Consider the following 15,571-nt stretch of genomic DNA (forward strand, 5'->3'; position numbering starts at 1 on the left):
AGCACTAAACATATCTTAGAACACAAGCTATTTTCCTCATCTAGATTTGGCCTTTGTGATACATGAAACTTGTAATAATTCTTAACCATGTTGCAGGAGGGATAACACTTCGACCTCCAAGATGAACTCTTTACCATTGCTAAACTAATGGATCAGTTTCTGCTTTAATTTACTCCTTGGGCACGCCATTGAGATTGTGTAGTGTATAAATCAGTAGAATTCACTCTGAAGTTTCAATTCTGGTCTAAATTACTCCAGTGAAGATCTGGCACCAGCGAACAGGTGATTGCTAACAGGGAGTTTTGAGAGGGAGTTCGGAAGGGGAGAGGGAAGGGCGGGAGGTTCTCTTGTCTTTCTTTTTAAATCCCTTCTCCAGGACAGCAGAGATGGTTGATGATGCGTCTGCTGCTGTTGTTACCTGCACGGCGTGTGCCATGTTTGTCTTCCTCCCGGAAGAAAGAACGGATTTCATCTGCACCAAGTGCAAGCTGGTCGAGATTTTGGAAGAAAAAATTAGAGGACTGGAGGCCCAAGTGTCGACCTTACGCTTGATCAGAGAGGATGAAGACTTCCTCGATAGAAGGCAGCAATTGATCCTTCAAGCACGGCAGGCAGAGGAGCCAGTGAGGGCAGTACGCGACCAAGAGGAGAACTGGCAGCATGTAACTTCTAGAAGGGGAAAAAGGCCAGCACGGGATTCCCCCGATGCTATAGAGGTAAGCAATCGCTTTCAAGCTCTCTCCACAGGCTCTGCAGTGCTGAATGCTCTGGAAGGGACCTCACAAGGTAGAAACCAGAAGGGAGCACCATCTACTGAAAGGCATGGGATGCGTAGTCCTAGGGATGGGGGTTCCACGGCCACCACCCCCAAAAGGAAACGACGGGTGGTGGTGGTCGGGGACTCCCTCCTAAGAGGGACTGAGCCATCCCTCTGCCGTCCGGACCTGGAATCTCGAGAGGTGTGCTGCTTACCGGGAGCTCGCATTCGGGATGTCACTGAGAGGCTTAGCAAGCTGATCAAACCTTCGGATCGCTACCCCTTCCTGCTTCTCCATGTAGGAACGAATGATACGGCCAAGAATGACCTTGAGCGGGTTGCTGCGGATTATGTAGCACTGGGAAGAAGGATCCAAGACTTTGGAGCGCAAGTGGTGTTCTCGTCCATCCTCCCTGTTGAAGGGAAAGGACTGGGCAGGGATCGTCGAATTGAGGACGTAAATGCGTGGTTGCGCAGGTGGTGTCGCAGAGAGGGCTTTGGTTTCTTCGACCATGGGACTCTGTTCCGGGCGGAAGGATTGTTAGGAAGAGATGGGATCCACCTAACCAAGAGAGGAAGGAGCATCTTCGCGGGCAGGCTTGCGAACCTAGTGAGGAGGGCTTTAAACTAGGTTCGTCGGGGGACGGTGACCAAAACCCTGAGGGGAGTGGGAAAGTCAGATACCGGGAAGAAATGCATAGAGCAAGGAGCGAGAAAGGAGGACCCCAGTTTCGAATGGAGAAGATAGTGCAATCAACTGGTTACCTGAAGTGTTTGTACACTAATGCGAGAAGCCTGGGCAACAAGCAGGAAGAGCTGGAGGCCCTGGCCCAGGCCAAGAAATATGATTTAATTGGGATAACAGAGACTTGGTGGGATGACTCGCATGACTGGAGCGCTGTCATGGAAGGGTATAGATTGTTCAGGAAGAATAGGCAGGGGAGAAAAGGAGGAGGAGTTGCACTATATGTAAGAGAGCACTATGATTGCTCTGAACTCCAGTATAAAGAGGGAGAAAAACTTGTTGAAAGTCTATGGGTCAGGTTTAAAGGAGCAAACAGCAGTGATGTTGTGGTTGGTGTCTGCTACAGGCCACCGAACCAGGTGGATGAGGTAGATGAGGCTTTCTTCGAACAACTGAGCGAAGCTTCCAGATCGCAGGCCCTGGTTCTCATGGGGGACTTTAATCACCCTGACATCTGTTGGGAAACCAATACAGCAGTACACAGGCAATCCAGGAAGTTTTTGGAGAATGTTGGGGATAACTTCTTGGTACAAGTGCTGAAGGATCCGACCAGGGGCCGTGCACAGCTTGACCTTCTCCTCACAAACAGGGAGGAACTAATAGGGGACGTAGAGGTGGGTGACAACCTGGGAAGCAGTGATCATGAGATGGTAGATTTCAGGATCCTGACCAAAGGAAGGAAAGAGAGTAGTAAAATACACACCTTGGACTTCAAAAAAGCAGATTTTGACTCCCTCAGAGATCTGATGGAAAGAATCCCCTGGGATGTTAACATGAAGGGGAAAGGAGTCCAGGACAGCTGGCAGTATTTTAAAGAAGCCTTATTGAAGGCACAGAAAGAAACCATCCCGACACGTAGCAAGAGAGGCAAACCTGGTAGGAGACCGGATTGGCTTACAGGGGAAATCCTTGGTGTACTTAAGCACAAAAAGGAAGCTTACAGAAAGTGGAAACTTGGACAAATGACTAGGGAGGAGCTTAAATGTATAGTTCGAGAATGCCGGGGGGTTATCAGGAAGGCGAAAGCGCAAATGGAGTTGCGACTGGCTAAGGATGTGAAGGATAACAAGAAAGGTTTCTACAGGCATGTCAACAAAAAGAAGGTGATCAGAGAGGGTGTGCAGTCCCTAATGGATGAAGGAGGTAACCTAGTGACAGAGGATGTAGGGAAAGCTGAAGTACTCAATGCTTTCTTTGCCTCTGTATTCACGGACAAGGTCGGCTCCTGGACTTCTGTGCTAAGCGACGCAAGATGGGAAGAAGATGGACAGCCCTTGGTGGGTAAAGAACAGGTTAGGAACTATTTAGAAAAACTAAACATACACAAATCCATGGGTCCAGACTTAATGCACCCAAGGGTACTGAAGGAGTTGGCAAATGTCATTGAGGAGCCTTTGGCCATTATCTTTGAAAAGTCGTGGAGATCGGGCGAAATCCCGGATGATTGGAAAAGGGCAAATGTAGTGCCCATCTTCAAAAAAGGGAAGAAGGACGATCCAGGGAACTATAGGCCGGTCAGTCTTACCTCGGTTCCTGGAAAAATCATGGAAGGGATCCTAAAGGAATCCATTTTGAGACACTTGAATGAGAGGAAAGTGATCAGGAATAGTCAGCATGGATTCACAAAGGGCAAGTCGTGCTTGACCAATCTGATTGGCTTCTATGATGAGGTAACTGGCTCAGTGGACATGGGAAAGTCAGTGGATGTTGTGTACCTTGACTTTAGCAAGGCTTTTGATACGGTCTCCCACGATATTCTTGCCAGCAAGTTAAGGGAATGCGGATTGGATAAATGGACGGTAAGATGGATAGAAAGATGGCTAGAAGGCCGGGCCCAGCGGGTAGTGATCAACGGTTCGATGTCAGGATGGCGGTCGGTTTCTAGTGGAGTGCCCCAAGGTTCTGTTCTAGGACCGGTTTTGTTCAATATCTTTATTAATGACCTGGATGAGGGGATAGATTGCACCCTCAGCAAGTTTGCAGATGACACTAAGTTAGGGGGAGAGGTAGATACGCTTAAGGGCAGAGATAGGGTCCAGAGTGACTTAGACAAATTGGAGGATTGGGCCACTAGAAATCTCATGAGATTCAACAAAGACAAGTGTAGAGTCCTGCACTTGGGACGGAAGAATCCCAAGCATAGTTACAGGCTGGGGACCAACCAGTTAAGTAGTAGTTCTGCAGAAAAGGACCTGGGGGTTACAGTGGATGAGAAGCTAGATATGAGTCAACAGTGTGCCCTTGTAGCCAAGAAGGCTAATGGCATATTAGGATGCATTAAGAGGAGCATTGCCAGCAGATCCAGAGATGTCATTATCCCCCTTTATTCGGCTTTGGTGAGGCCACATCTGGAGTACTGTGTCCAGTTCTGGGCCCCCCACTACAAAAAGGATGCGGACGCATTGGAGAGGGTCCAGCGGAGGGCAACCAAAATGATTAGGGGTCTGGAGCATATGACCTACGAGGAGAGGCTGAGGGACTTGGGTCTGTTTAGTCTGCAGAAGCGAAGAGTGAGGGGGGACTTGATAGCAGCCTTCAACTTCCTGAAGGGAGGTTCCAAAGAGGATGGAGAGAGGCTGTTCTCAGTAGTGACAGATGGCAGAACAAGGAGCAATGGTCTCAAGTTGTGGTGGGAGAGGTCCAGATTGGATATTAGGAAAAACTATTTTACTAGGAGGGTAGTGAAGCATTGGAATGGGTTACCTAGGGAAGTAGTGGAGTCTCCATCCCTAGAGGTGTTTAAGTCTCGGCTTGACAAAGCCCTGGCCGGGTTGATTTAGATGGGATTGGTCCTGCCTAGAGCGGAGGGCTGGACTTGACGACCTTCTGAGGTCTCTTCCAGTTCTGATTCTATGATAAGGGGATGGTTGGATGAAATAACATGATCTTGGTAACTAATTGACCATTCATTTCCAGTTGGAAATAGGTCAATGGAGGGATGATAGGAGTTGCTATAGGGAACTTTCTGGGTGTCTGGCTGGTGAGTCTTGCCCACATGCTCAGGGTTTAGCTGATCGCCATATTTGGGGTCAGGAAGGAATTTTCCTCCAGGGTAGATTGGCAGAGGCCCTGGAGGTTTTTCGCCTTCCTCTGTAGCATTGGGCACAGATCACAGCTGAAGGACTCTCTGCATGTTGGGGCCTTCAAAGTATTGGAAGGCTTCAATATCTGAGACATAGGTGAGAGGATTATTCTAAGAGGGGTGGGCGAGATTCTGTGGCCTGCACTGTGCAGGGGGTCAGACTAGATGATCATAATGGTCCCTTCTGACCTTAAAGTCTATGAGTCTATGAGTCTATTTGGATTTCACTGCAATTGCTTTGGATTTATAGTAGTGGAACTAATCTGACTCTGGCCCTTTGTCCAATGCATAAACTAACATGGGGCCCAATCCAACTCCCATTGAAATGAATGGGAGTTTTGCCAGGGACTTTAATAGAAACAGAGTCAGGCCCTTTGTCTGTTTTTCTATTGAGACAGCATTGCCTATTCATAGGCAGTTAAGAACCTTTCCCAGCCCATGGGCAAGTGGCCAACTTTCAAATCAAGGTCTGCACTAAGAATTCAGCAACAATTGGTTACCGAACAGGTCAACCCCTAAACATTACAGTATCGTGCCTTTTTAATGTACAAGCACTACAGTTTGCATAATCATTTCCCCTTAGGGCTAATCTGTCACTGTAACAATCTGCGAGTTGCATGTTCCCTTTTTTGAGACTTGTCTTGGCTCTGACCAGTTTCAGGCAACAGGGCTTATATTGATGTTCTTTGTATTTATATTCCCAACACAGAATTGTCTTTGTCTTTATGACTAATGTCAGCAGATATTTTAGTTTTGGATTTGTAATAATTTGTTCTTAGGGCTCTGTTTGTTCAGCTGTAAGGAAAAAAAACACATTTAAATTAAGGCTTTCAAACAAAAAAGCTGCCTCTGCACTTCCTTTAAGATTGAGGGTGTGTGTGTGTGTGTGTGTGTGTGTGTGTGTGTGTGTGTGTAACGATCTATGGGTTGCATATTCTGAAACTAAAATAAATGTTTATTAGGTGATATAGAGTCTTTGGTTTAACAATATTTACATATGTGGGAATTGTGAATATGCTAACACCATCATTTACCAATAGTTTAAAAGTCAGAATGGGCATTATTGATTGCTGTCTGTTTCTTACCTACTCTTATATGGGTCTGTAAGGGAACAGAACGAGAGAACCAACTTTTAATATTAAAAATGGATATCGACCTGGTTAACTATAAATATTGTATTATGAAAGGTTATAAAGAAAAAATCAATTTCATTTTAAATGCATGCCCCTATATTAGCGGAGCTCAGGTTTTAGTTACATGTGTTTATGCAAAGGACTGCACAAGTGTAATAAAACAAATGATGTAAATCAGGCCTGGGCAAAATCCAGCCCTTTCTGTATCCAGCCCACCAAGCCACGAGATCCGGCCTGTGGAGGCAGCGGAGAGCGTGAGGCAGGCTCCCTGCTTGCTGCTCTCCAACTGCATGCTGCTCAGAAAGGCAGCTGCCGGGCCACTTCTCTTTCAAAACTGTGAACTTGGAGAGGAGCAGGGGGAAGGCTTCAGGTGCTGCCCCCACCCCAGCACAATCCTATTGGCCCGTTTCTGAATAACAGGCAGCCATGAAGCACCATGCCCCCTCCCTTACAGCTCATAGTTATTCACACCTGCACGTGGCCCTGCAGCCTATGCAGGAGCGGGGCAGGTGCGGAAGCCTCCTGAAAAATGTCCGGGGCTGCTGGCCGGGAGTCACCCAGGGAAGTCCTTCTCTGGCACCCCATCCTCCCCCTTCCCCAACCTCTGCCCACCACTCCTGTCCCCCTATTCCAAATACCCAAACCCCATGCTCCCCCGGCACCCATATCCTCTCTCAGATCTGGCACCCCAGACCTCTGATCCAGATCACAATCTCCTCATGTCCTAGGTCACAACCCAAACCCCTGCACCCCAGGTCACAACCTCTTCCTGTCCTAGGTCATAACTCAGACCCCTGCACCCCCAGTCCAGTCCCCCAGGTCACAATCCCTTCCATTATCCAAACTCCCTCCCAGACACCACACTCCTTCCTGCACCCCAGTCCCTTACCCCCAGCTCCCTTCTGCACCCAAACTTGGCTCACACCTTCTCCATTAATATCATGGAAGAGTATGGCCCTCGACCACTTCCCAAAATTTTGGAGTGGCACCCCATCAAAAATTATTACCCACCCCTGATGTAAATTCCTCCTTATAAAGAAACATACATAATGTCCCTTTATAATCTTTGATCACAAGTGAGTTCTGAAAATAGTTTATCCAAGAAAACAACTGTTGTATATCCTTGTTTCTTGTTATCCAGACATTATTTAACAATTGAGAAGATCCTGACAAGTAGTGCTATATGTCCACCTAATAAGGAGGAAAGAAGACTCCTTTACTTCTGGTGTTGATATTCCAACCTATCTCTCTTCCTCAGATTTTTTTAGGGTTTTTTCCCCCTTTGGCCTTCTCTTGAAAGGTGAGGGTCATGCCTAATTCACTATCTATCCCCGCATCCAGACCCAAAAACAGAAGTTAAGTTGGAGTATCTTAATTCCTGACCTAAGGAGTAGTTTTTGGTAGCTATGAATTCAGAGTTTCACCTATGACTAGAAAAAGAGAGTGTACTCTGGACAGAACAGTCCCATCCATAGGAAGGTTCAGGGTGGCTGCCCTAGGCCCTGTGCTTTGGGGAGTTCCACAGTGGCTGCCTCAACCATCCTATGGATGGGTTCCAGGGCAGCCCACGGTATTACCAGGGAATGTGACATTGGGCAGCAGCAAGGGTTAGGCCCTCACACTAACCACGAAAGCTGGAGCCAGAGCTCCCTGGAAGCCTGCTCCATAACCTTCCTGCTGCTCACATTGGCCGTGAATGTTGATTTGCAGCCAACCAGAGCTGTGGTCCTCTGATACCTTTGGAGGTGCAAGTAAACGTAGTGGTGGCAGCCTGCCAGGCACTATTGGTGGGTTGCCATTTTTTTATTGCCTATCCCTGTTCTAGGCTTTAATTAATACAATTTTTCTATTGTCCCAAAATTCAGAGGGCTTCAGACCTATTCTAGGCTATTTTCTTTAGAATGAGCAGATGCATAAAGCCCATTTTAGTCTATGCACCAATTTCTCCCCAAATAGGTACTCTATAGTCTTGGAGGGAGACAGACTCTAGTAGGGTACGTCTACACTACCCCCCTAGTTCGAACTAGGGGGGGTAATGTAGTCATACGGAGTTGCAAATGAAGCCCGGGATTTGAATTTCCCAGGATTCATTTGCATAAAGCCGGCCGGCGCCATTTTTAAATGCCAGCTAGGTCGGACCCCGTGCCACGCGGCTACACGCGGCATGGACTAGCTAGTTTGGATTAAGAAGCCTAATCCGAACTAGCTAGTCCATGCCGCGTGTAGCCGCGCGGCATGGGGTCCGACCTAGCCGGCATTTAAAAATGGCGCCGGCCGGCTTTATGCAAATGAAGCCTGGGAAATTCAAATCCCGGGCTTCATTTGCAACTCCGTATGACTACATTACCCCCCCTAGTTCGAACTAGGGGGGTAGTGTAGACGTACCCGTAGATATCTATTTGCAGGTGTTCATATTACTACTTCTATGATAGAAGCAATTGTTAGTTCCTCATATCTAATGTGCCGATAATCTATTGCTAGGAGATGCGTGAGTATTGGTCCTAGTCTTTCAACAGAACAGGTCAAAGTAATTCATCTGTAGACCATTGGTTTCCTCAGAATCAGGGAGTGACCACTCAGAGCCATCCCATGGTCTTCTGAAAATTGTACCTCCGGAAAATAAGCTGCAGAATAAATTTCATTTCAGGAGCCAGAATGTATACCCATATCTTGCTTTATCCCTTTCCAGAGCTCCTGGAACAGTGCCTGCTGAGGTGTGGCTTTGTGATCAAGGGGACATTCTCTTTTCTTCAGAAAGCCTTTTGCTTCCTTGCTTGTCAGTGACCAATAGGTGGGCCCATCTGCTTTCCTTGATGGAGATTTTTCCACTGATGTGACCAGATACAAGTATGAGGAGCATCAGTCCCTTTTCTAAGGAACTGAAAATCCTTGTCTATGCTACACCAGGGATCGATGCTGCAGCAATCGATCCACCAGCCATCAATTTATTGCATCTGCTTAGATGTGATAAATCTATCTCTGAGTGACTTTGGGGATGGAGAAGAATACCCGGCATTGTCAGAAGAGCAAACCCTGCCAACCTTACCACACACAAGAAGCGGGGTTAATGTAGACAAGGCCTAAGTCACACAATTAGCTCTCCTTACAAAGGAGCATACTGAAATACAGACTTAGGATTGCACTACATTTGGATGGTATGGCTTATACCAAATGGACAGAACAAAGCTTGGGGTATCTGACTCCATTCAGTAGCTCCAACTCTAGGTCTGTTGATACCTTTATTTTATTTTGCTATTCCAGTCAATTTGGACAGTTAAAGAAGACTAATCAATTTCATGTACTGCTTCTGGTGAAGTAGCACCGGCCTACAACCATGGGACTGAACACTGCAGGGGAATGTTTAAATTCACCTAAAACGTATTACATTTTACTTACTCGCTGTAAATGTATGTTGGACTTTTTAATTTGTGACATTTCTACAAGGCGTGTAAGCACCTATGTTTCCCTACAAAACCTTCCTGGGTGTTACTCATTGTCTCAAAATGTAGGATTACGTTTTTATGTTGTCAGCCAGTGAACTCTCCTAAATAATTGACGGTTAATCTTTCCACGTGCAGAGGGCAAGTATAAAGTATGTGCAGCAGGCAAATCCCACTAAAAAGTTCAGCAGGAGCTGACTGGCCAACAGGCTTTGTATTGACCCTCTGCACAGGAGTGGAATGTACCCCATGAGAGTGCAGTGTTCTGTATCTTTTTCTCCCCTGTGAGTGAAGGATTTGGAATGTGTTATTTTTAAACTGCTGTGACAACCAGTCAATGCTCTCATTTACCAGACACTGTGAGGAATGTGACAGATGACATTTATGGCAAGGTAACTATTTTCAATTCCCCAATGTCCTCACACATTCTGACAGACTGGCCTTGCGTTCGTGATTACATGGTAGACATCTTACTCACGGCTGTGGCTGAGTTTTTGTCCTTTGCAGTGTCTGACAGAGTTGAAGCGAAGAACTGTTTTTAAGATTGCACATGATCAATATTGTGAAAAGAGATCGTGATGCTCGGAATAGTTCTATTTTGATTGGTTTGGTTTCTCCAGATAATTGAATGGTAAAACACTTCAGCAACACAGGTAATTTACCACTATCCTAGTGATAGCTCATGCCCTTCCAGAATGCTGAGTTCCACAGGCTCAAACATCTGAAAACAAGAAAATGGAGAGTTAAGATAAATGCCCACACAATCTTAACTCTGCACCCCTGAAGCTAGAAATCACCACTGGCAATTATCTGCATGCACTCCAGCTGCATGTACTGTATTAGGTATAGGTGCACTGAATAGTGGAGAGAGAAACTAGAGCAGTTTGAAAGAGGAGATCTGGGTCTGAGCCCTCACCCCTTCCATCTACCAGCTGTGTTATCAACACTGCAGAATTGTGTAGGCTCTGGCAGTAACAGGGTATTGGAGTCCTCTTGACAGGGGTATTGTCAGTAATAAAGTGAACTATAAAAGCAGTCTGGATGCTGTGATGGATAGGGGGATGTATAGGTTTAGGCAATATCCCCTTTGCAAGTCTGAAGGGGATATAAAAGGGTATGAAATGTTTGTTAAATTTTTCTGGAGTAGTATTCTGCCAGGGAAGAAGGCTCAGTGTTTGAGGCTAAGAGGACAAGTGCAAGTAAAACCTATCCATTGTAGTGAAAAGGCAGAGAAAAAGAGATTGGTTGTATTGGGGCATGTCTCAAAAAGGGCAGAGTTAAGGCTGTGTAGACATTGAGCATAATTCTGTATATCCTGGTTTTCAGAGGAGAGTTTTGCTGAGCTCAGTGTTTTGGAAGGGCATTAGCTATCACTGGGTAACTTTACCTCCATCACATCCTTGGAGACTGACACATGCTATATTACTGACACACACACTAGAGTGAATTGTTGGGCTTAGAGGTTAAAGGCACCACTGACCATAGTCTCCCTCAGTCACTCTGTCTGGTTTCCATCTTCTCCCCATCACGTGATTCCCTCAATGCATCTCTCTGCATATTCTTCTACCTCAGTCATGTTCCACTCCCAACAAGCATTTGTGTAGTATACTTCATTTAAATAATTACATTAATGTATATAAATTATTTTTGTTTTGGTGTTTTATGAATTTTCTCCTATACTCAGATAACATTTCACCTTTATCCCTTTGATAAAGGCAATAGGATTTTTCTTTCACTGCAGATTTCTGCCCTTGGGCCAGCTTTAAACTTGGGAGTGCGTGGACTTAGGCCCATGATGGCTGAGTAGTTTTCCAAATAGTTAGCCTCTCTTGCAGTGCGTGCTCAGTGTTTTAGATGTGTGAATAGAAGCTGAAGCCTCAGGGTGCCTAAATGGAGAAACAAACTTTTTCAACTAACTTTTTTTTTAATTTCCTCCCAGAGCTGGTGCTTGCCATACAGTCTGTTGGCAGTAACCATCAAGCATCTGAGACCTTGGTATAATCATCTGAGCCTTAATTTGATCTCCATTTGTGAGGAGGGGAAACACACATAGCTCCACACACATTGCCAGCATATGTCAATTTTAAGAAAAATCTGTTTTACTCCCCATGCCCTGTGCCCTGACTCACTCCAAAATTCAAGCCATTCTGATCAATTGTATGGACTTTAGAACACTTAGAACAACTGAGTTTTAAACAAAGCTGGTTTTAGCCTTAAGTACAGAGGAGCTGTCACTCTGATATAAATTAGAAGCATAAATAATCATTCTCCTTTTTGACCAACTACTTAGTCGATATACAGTCATGCTGATTGTTTCCATTAAAATGATAAATTGATGAGTCAGGAATTTATTTGTAAATAAAAAGGATAGCTCAAAAGAATGCACAAAATCCTTAGTAGTTTTTTTTTGTTTTTTTGTTTTTTTTGCTCTTAGTTCCAAGGCTCTTCCCAGCTAACACTCTCCCCCAAAGCTATTCCGTTTTTTCCTAAGACCAGAAGGGACCCTCAGGATTGTCTAATCTGAGCTTCTTGACATCACAGGCCACAGAACCTCACTCACCCACTCCTGTATAGGCCCATAACCTCTGGCTGAGTTATGGAAGTCCTCAAATCTTGATATAAAGATTTCATTCTAGAGAATTCACTGTTTGTTCCATTTTCAACCTGCAAGTGACCTGTACCCCACATTGCAGAGGAAGGGGAAAATTCCCCACGGTCTCTCCCAGTTTGACCTCTGGGGGAAATCCTTTCCAACCCCAAATATGCTGATCAATTAAACCCTGATCATGGGGTGGGATTTGCTAGCCAGAGACCTGGGAAAGAATTCTCTGTGGTAACTCAGAGTTAGAACCGTCCCATCTATAAGATGGTTCAGGGCAACCTCAGGCCCTGTGCTTTAGGGGGAGCAGGGGATGTTCCAGGGGAGTCCTCGTGGAGGGCTGGTAGCTAGGAGCCTGGTGGGGCCGGGAGCCTGGCAGAGTCAGGAGCATGGTGTGTGGTGAGGCAGTGGTAGGAAGGAAGCTGACTGGGAGGCTGGCTGGCAAGCCAGGGCTGGGGAGGGCCAGTTTGCAGAGGGGCCATAAATGACTTCCATGGTCTTGCAAAGTCCTTCATCTAGGACTGGACAGGTGTGTTTAGTGTATGAGTGAAAGTAGTAGAATCCAAACCTTAGTGATAACTTTCTTCCATCACATGGAGTATGGAACAGGGAGGTGCTAATATAGTGTGACCATATTTCCCTATGCCGAACACGGGACACCAAATGGGGGGCCTGCTGGTGCTTGGGGCTTTAGTCCCAAGGGGGAGGCTGCTGGCACGCACGGCTTCAGCCCTTCAGTGGGGGGGGAGGGAGCCAGTGGTGTTTGGGGCTTCAGCCCCACAGGGGAAGTGGGGAAGGAGCTACCGGTGCTCAAGGCTCCCACGGCTGAAGCTCCGTATGTTGGTGGCAAAGTCAGGATACTGGGAGAAGGACTTAAAGGACTGTCCCGTAAAAAAGGGACAGATGGTCACCCTATGCTAATAGGAAGTCTTCCATTCCAAATGAAAATTGAGGGTGCTATTCTTTATTCTGTTTTGCTAATGTAACTCCATAGACAAATGAAATCAGATCTTAGAGTCAAGTATCACCCCAGCTTTATAAATGTATATTGATTAACCACGCTCGACTATATTTGAAATTCTGAAAAGACAAAACTAAACAATTCTTGAAAATGTGAAATGAAGTAAAGCACTTTGCCTTCAAGCTACTTATTTAAAAGCTACAAACAGATCTACTACACATCTCTGTGTTTGTTTTTTAGTCTTGGAAGAAGTGGAACAGACTATTGTTCCCAGCCATGGAACAACACCAGACCAGCAAAAGTTTCATACTTCCGAGTGGGTGAGTAATCTTTCACTTTAACTTAGACAGGGTCATCATTAAGCATATGCAGCCCGTGCGAGGCAAGCAGACGGGACTCTAGGCAGTGGCCAGGACCTCACATAAAATATGGGGTGCTGCAGCACCCTCTGGTTCTCATGTATATGCTTCTCAGTCTTGCTCCTGTCCCTGCAGCCCTGAACGCAGTCCCATCCATCCCCACAGAGCTCTTCCCCCCTCCACCTGTGTAGGGCACCATAAATCTTAAGGACAGCCCTGCCTTTGGATTTCCAATGAAATTAAAGTGTTTTATACAGTTTAACAATATGCTTCCAAAAGAATAGCCTTCCTTTTGCAGCTGCAATTAGTGTCTGCAGTTCAAATACTGCATGAGTTTGAAAAGCTGTGGCCATGAGTCATGAAAGTTGGAGTTGCAACTACTCAGATTTGCACTTATACTCACATAAATATGGAGGTTAGGCCTCAAACTGGCCTGAAATTAGACCGCCTTAATCTCTCAAATATCTGTAATTTGGAATGAGCCAGGAAGAAGTGTTCTGTTTCATTACTCTGTTGAGAATGTTTACTGATGTTGCGTGAAAGGTTTTGTCTACTACACTACCAAGTTTTGTCACCAAAGACTTCCCCTTTGCAACAAAACAATTTGAGCAATCACACACCCAGTTTTGGTGATGACAGACTTCCATCCCATAAGAGAATTTTGTCTTTTCCCTTCCCTCTATTGTCGACAAAGAGCCAGTATGGACTCTGCAGTTTGTATTGTGCACAGAACTGGCTTCTATCACTGTCCCACAATGCCTGCCCTAATGTCTCTGCTAAGTGTTTTGATCTCTGCTGCACTGCAGGCATGTGCCCCTCAACTCTCTGGCAGCTGAGTGAGCTGTTATGTTTGGAGAACAAAGAACAAATCATTGGAATGCTCCTGTTCTGCCCTGCACTAGAAACACAGTGGCAGGCAGACTGCTGCTGCAGGGTAAGGATGTTAAGGACTAGTCAACTAGCAGATAAGCAAATGCTTACTGGATAGTCGAATCGACTAGTCAGTTCTCCCCAACTTCCTGCCTCTGTCAGATAGAGGCAGCAAAGGAGGGGATGAAGATAGGATACTTCAAAGTGGCAGCACCACACAGAGTCCGGCAGCACCACACAGAATCCAGGCTCCATGCAGCGCTGCTGCTTTGAAATGCCGCCACAGTGTTCCAAAGTGGCAGCACTACGTGGAGCCCGGGGTCAGCTGGGGAATCCCCACTGACCTCAGGCTCCACATGCCATTTCAAAGCAGCAATGGAGCCTGGGGTCAGCGGGGGACTCTGACTCCAGAGGCTGACTCTGACCCCAGGCTCCATGAGAGCACTTCCACTTTGAAATGCACACAAGCCCTCGCTAGGCACTCTTCTGCATTTCAAAGCTGGCATGCCTGCGTGCAGCCTAGAGTCAGCGGGGCTTCCCGCTGGCCCCGGGCTGCATGCGAGCTCCGCATTCCTCCTTTGAAATGTTCAAAAGCTCCACCAGGAGCTCTTGAACATTTCAAAGGAGGAATGCGGAAGTGCCTATCGACTAGTTGAGTAGTCGATGGAAATTCCATCGACTACTCAACTAGTAAATTAACCGATATTTAACATCCTCACTGCAGGGGGAGGGCTGGATAGACAGTTGAGCAGCTTTGGCATTTTCTGCATAGGGAGCTCATAGAGCTACTCATGATACTGCTCCCAGCAACTGAGAATGCTGTGGGAAAAAACAGCAGGAATCCCACAAAGCGCAGGGATCAGCTCTGCCTTCCCACAACACTGCACTATGGGATGCTCACCCACATTGCTTTGTTTTACCTGTCAACATGGTACTAGCAATGCGGTTATGAAATGTCGACAGTGAGAGGCAGAAGAACTGGCTTGATTGTTTTTCAGTTGTGGCGACTTTTGCATGTCGACAGCACTTTTGTCATCAAACTTTCCTAGCGCAGACATAGGCCTCTTAGACAAAATGTAGAGTAGCATTTTTTAAGACAATTTAGAGAGTTGCTTCTTGGAACATCTGCTTCTAGAACACATGAACATTCTTGACTTATCCTCAGTAACACAGGAATCATTGGACAGGGAGGGCTATATCAGACAGGAAATATCAGACAGGGAGGGTTGCAAGTCTTTTGGAGGATAGGATTAAAATTAGGATCTAGACAAACTGGAGAAATGCTCTGAATAAAGAAGACAAAATTCAATAAGGACAAATGCTGAGTACTCCACATAGGAAGGAACAATCAGTTGCACACACACAAAATTGGAAAAGACTGCCTAGGAAGGAGTACGGCAGAAAGGGATCTGAGAGTCATAATGAACCACCAACTGAATATGAGTTAACCGTGTGACACTGTTGCAAAAAAAAGCAACCATCATTCTGTGATTTCCCCCACCCCCTCCTCATTGGCCATGGTTCTCCATTCCCAGCCAATGGGAGCTGTGGGGGCAGTGCTTTCAATCAAAGGTTCCCGCAGGGGCTACAAGTACATCCCAGCTTCTCCCGGAGCGGCGCAGACC

The 15,571-nt window shown here is 46.1% G+C and overlaps 1 protein-coding gene across 5 annotated transcripts in view; it reads left to right on the forward strand.

Moving 5' to 3' along the window:
• Window positions 1-15,571, forward strand: part of ANO6 (anoctamin 6) — a 186,101-nt gene that overhangs the window by 44,081 nt on the left and 126,449 nt on the right. For 4 of the 5 annotated variants that reach the window (XR_016349966.1, XM_006126492.5, XM_089779468.1 and 1 more), the window contains exon 2: window positions 12,958-13,037. The exons of the other annotated variant lie outside the window; for it this stretch is intronic. Coding sequence is in view for 3 of the 4 variants with exons in the window: in XM_006126492.5 (XP_006126554.2) it covers window positions 12,958-13,037 (80 nt within the window). In the remaining variant the exon portion in view is untranslated. The remainder of the gene's footprint in view (window positions 1-12,957; window positions 13,038-15,571) is intronic. 5 annotated transcript variants of the gene reach the window in all.

The sequence above is a fragment of the Pelodiscus sinensis genome, chromosome 1 (assembly GCF_052426305.1).
Source record: "Pelodiscus sinensis isolate ZL-2025 chromosome 1, ASM5242630v1, whole genome shotgun sequence".
Classification (NCBI taxonomy): domain Eukaryota; kingdom Metazoa; phylum Chordata; order Testudines; family Trionychidae; genus Pelodiscus; species Pelodiscus sinensis.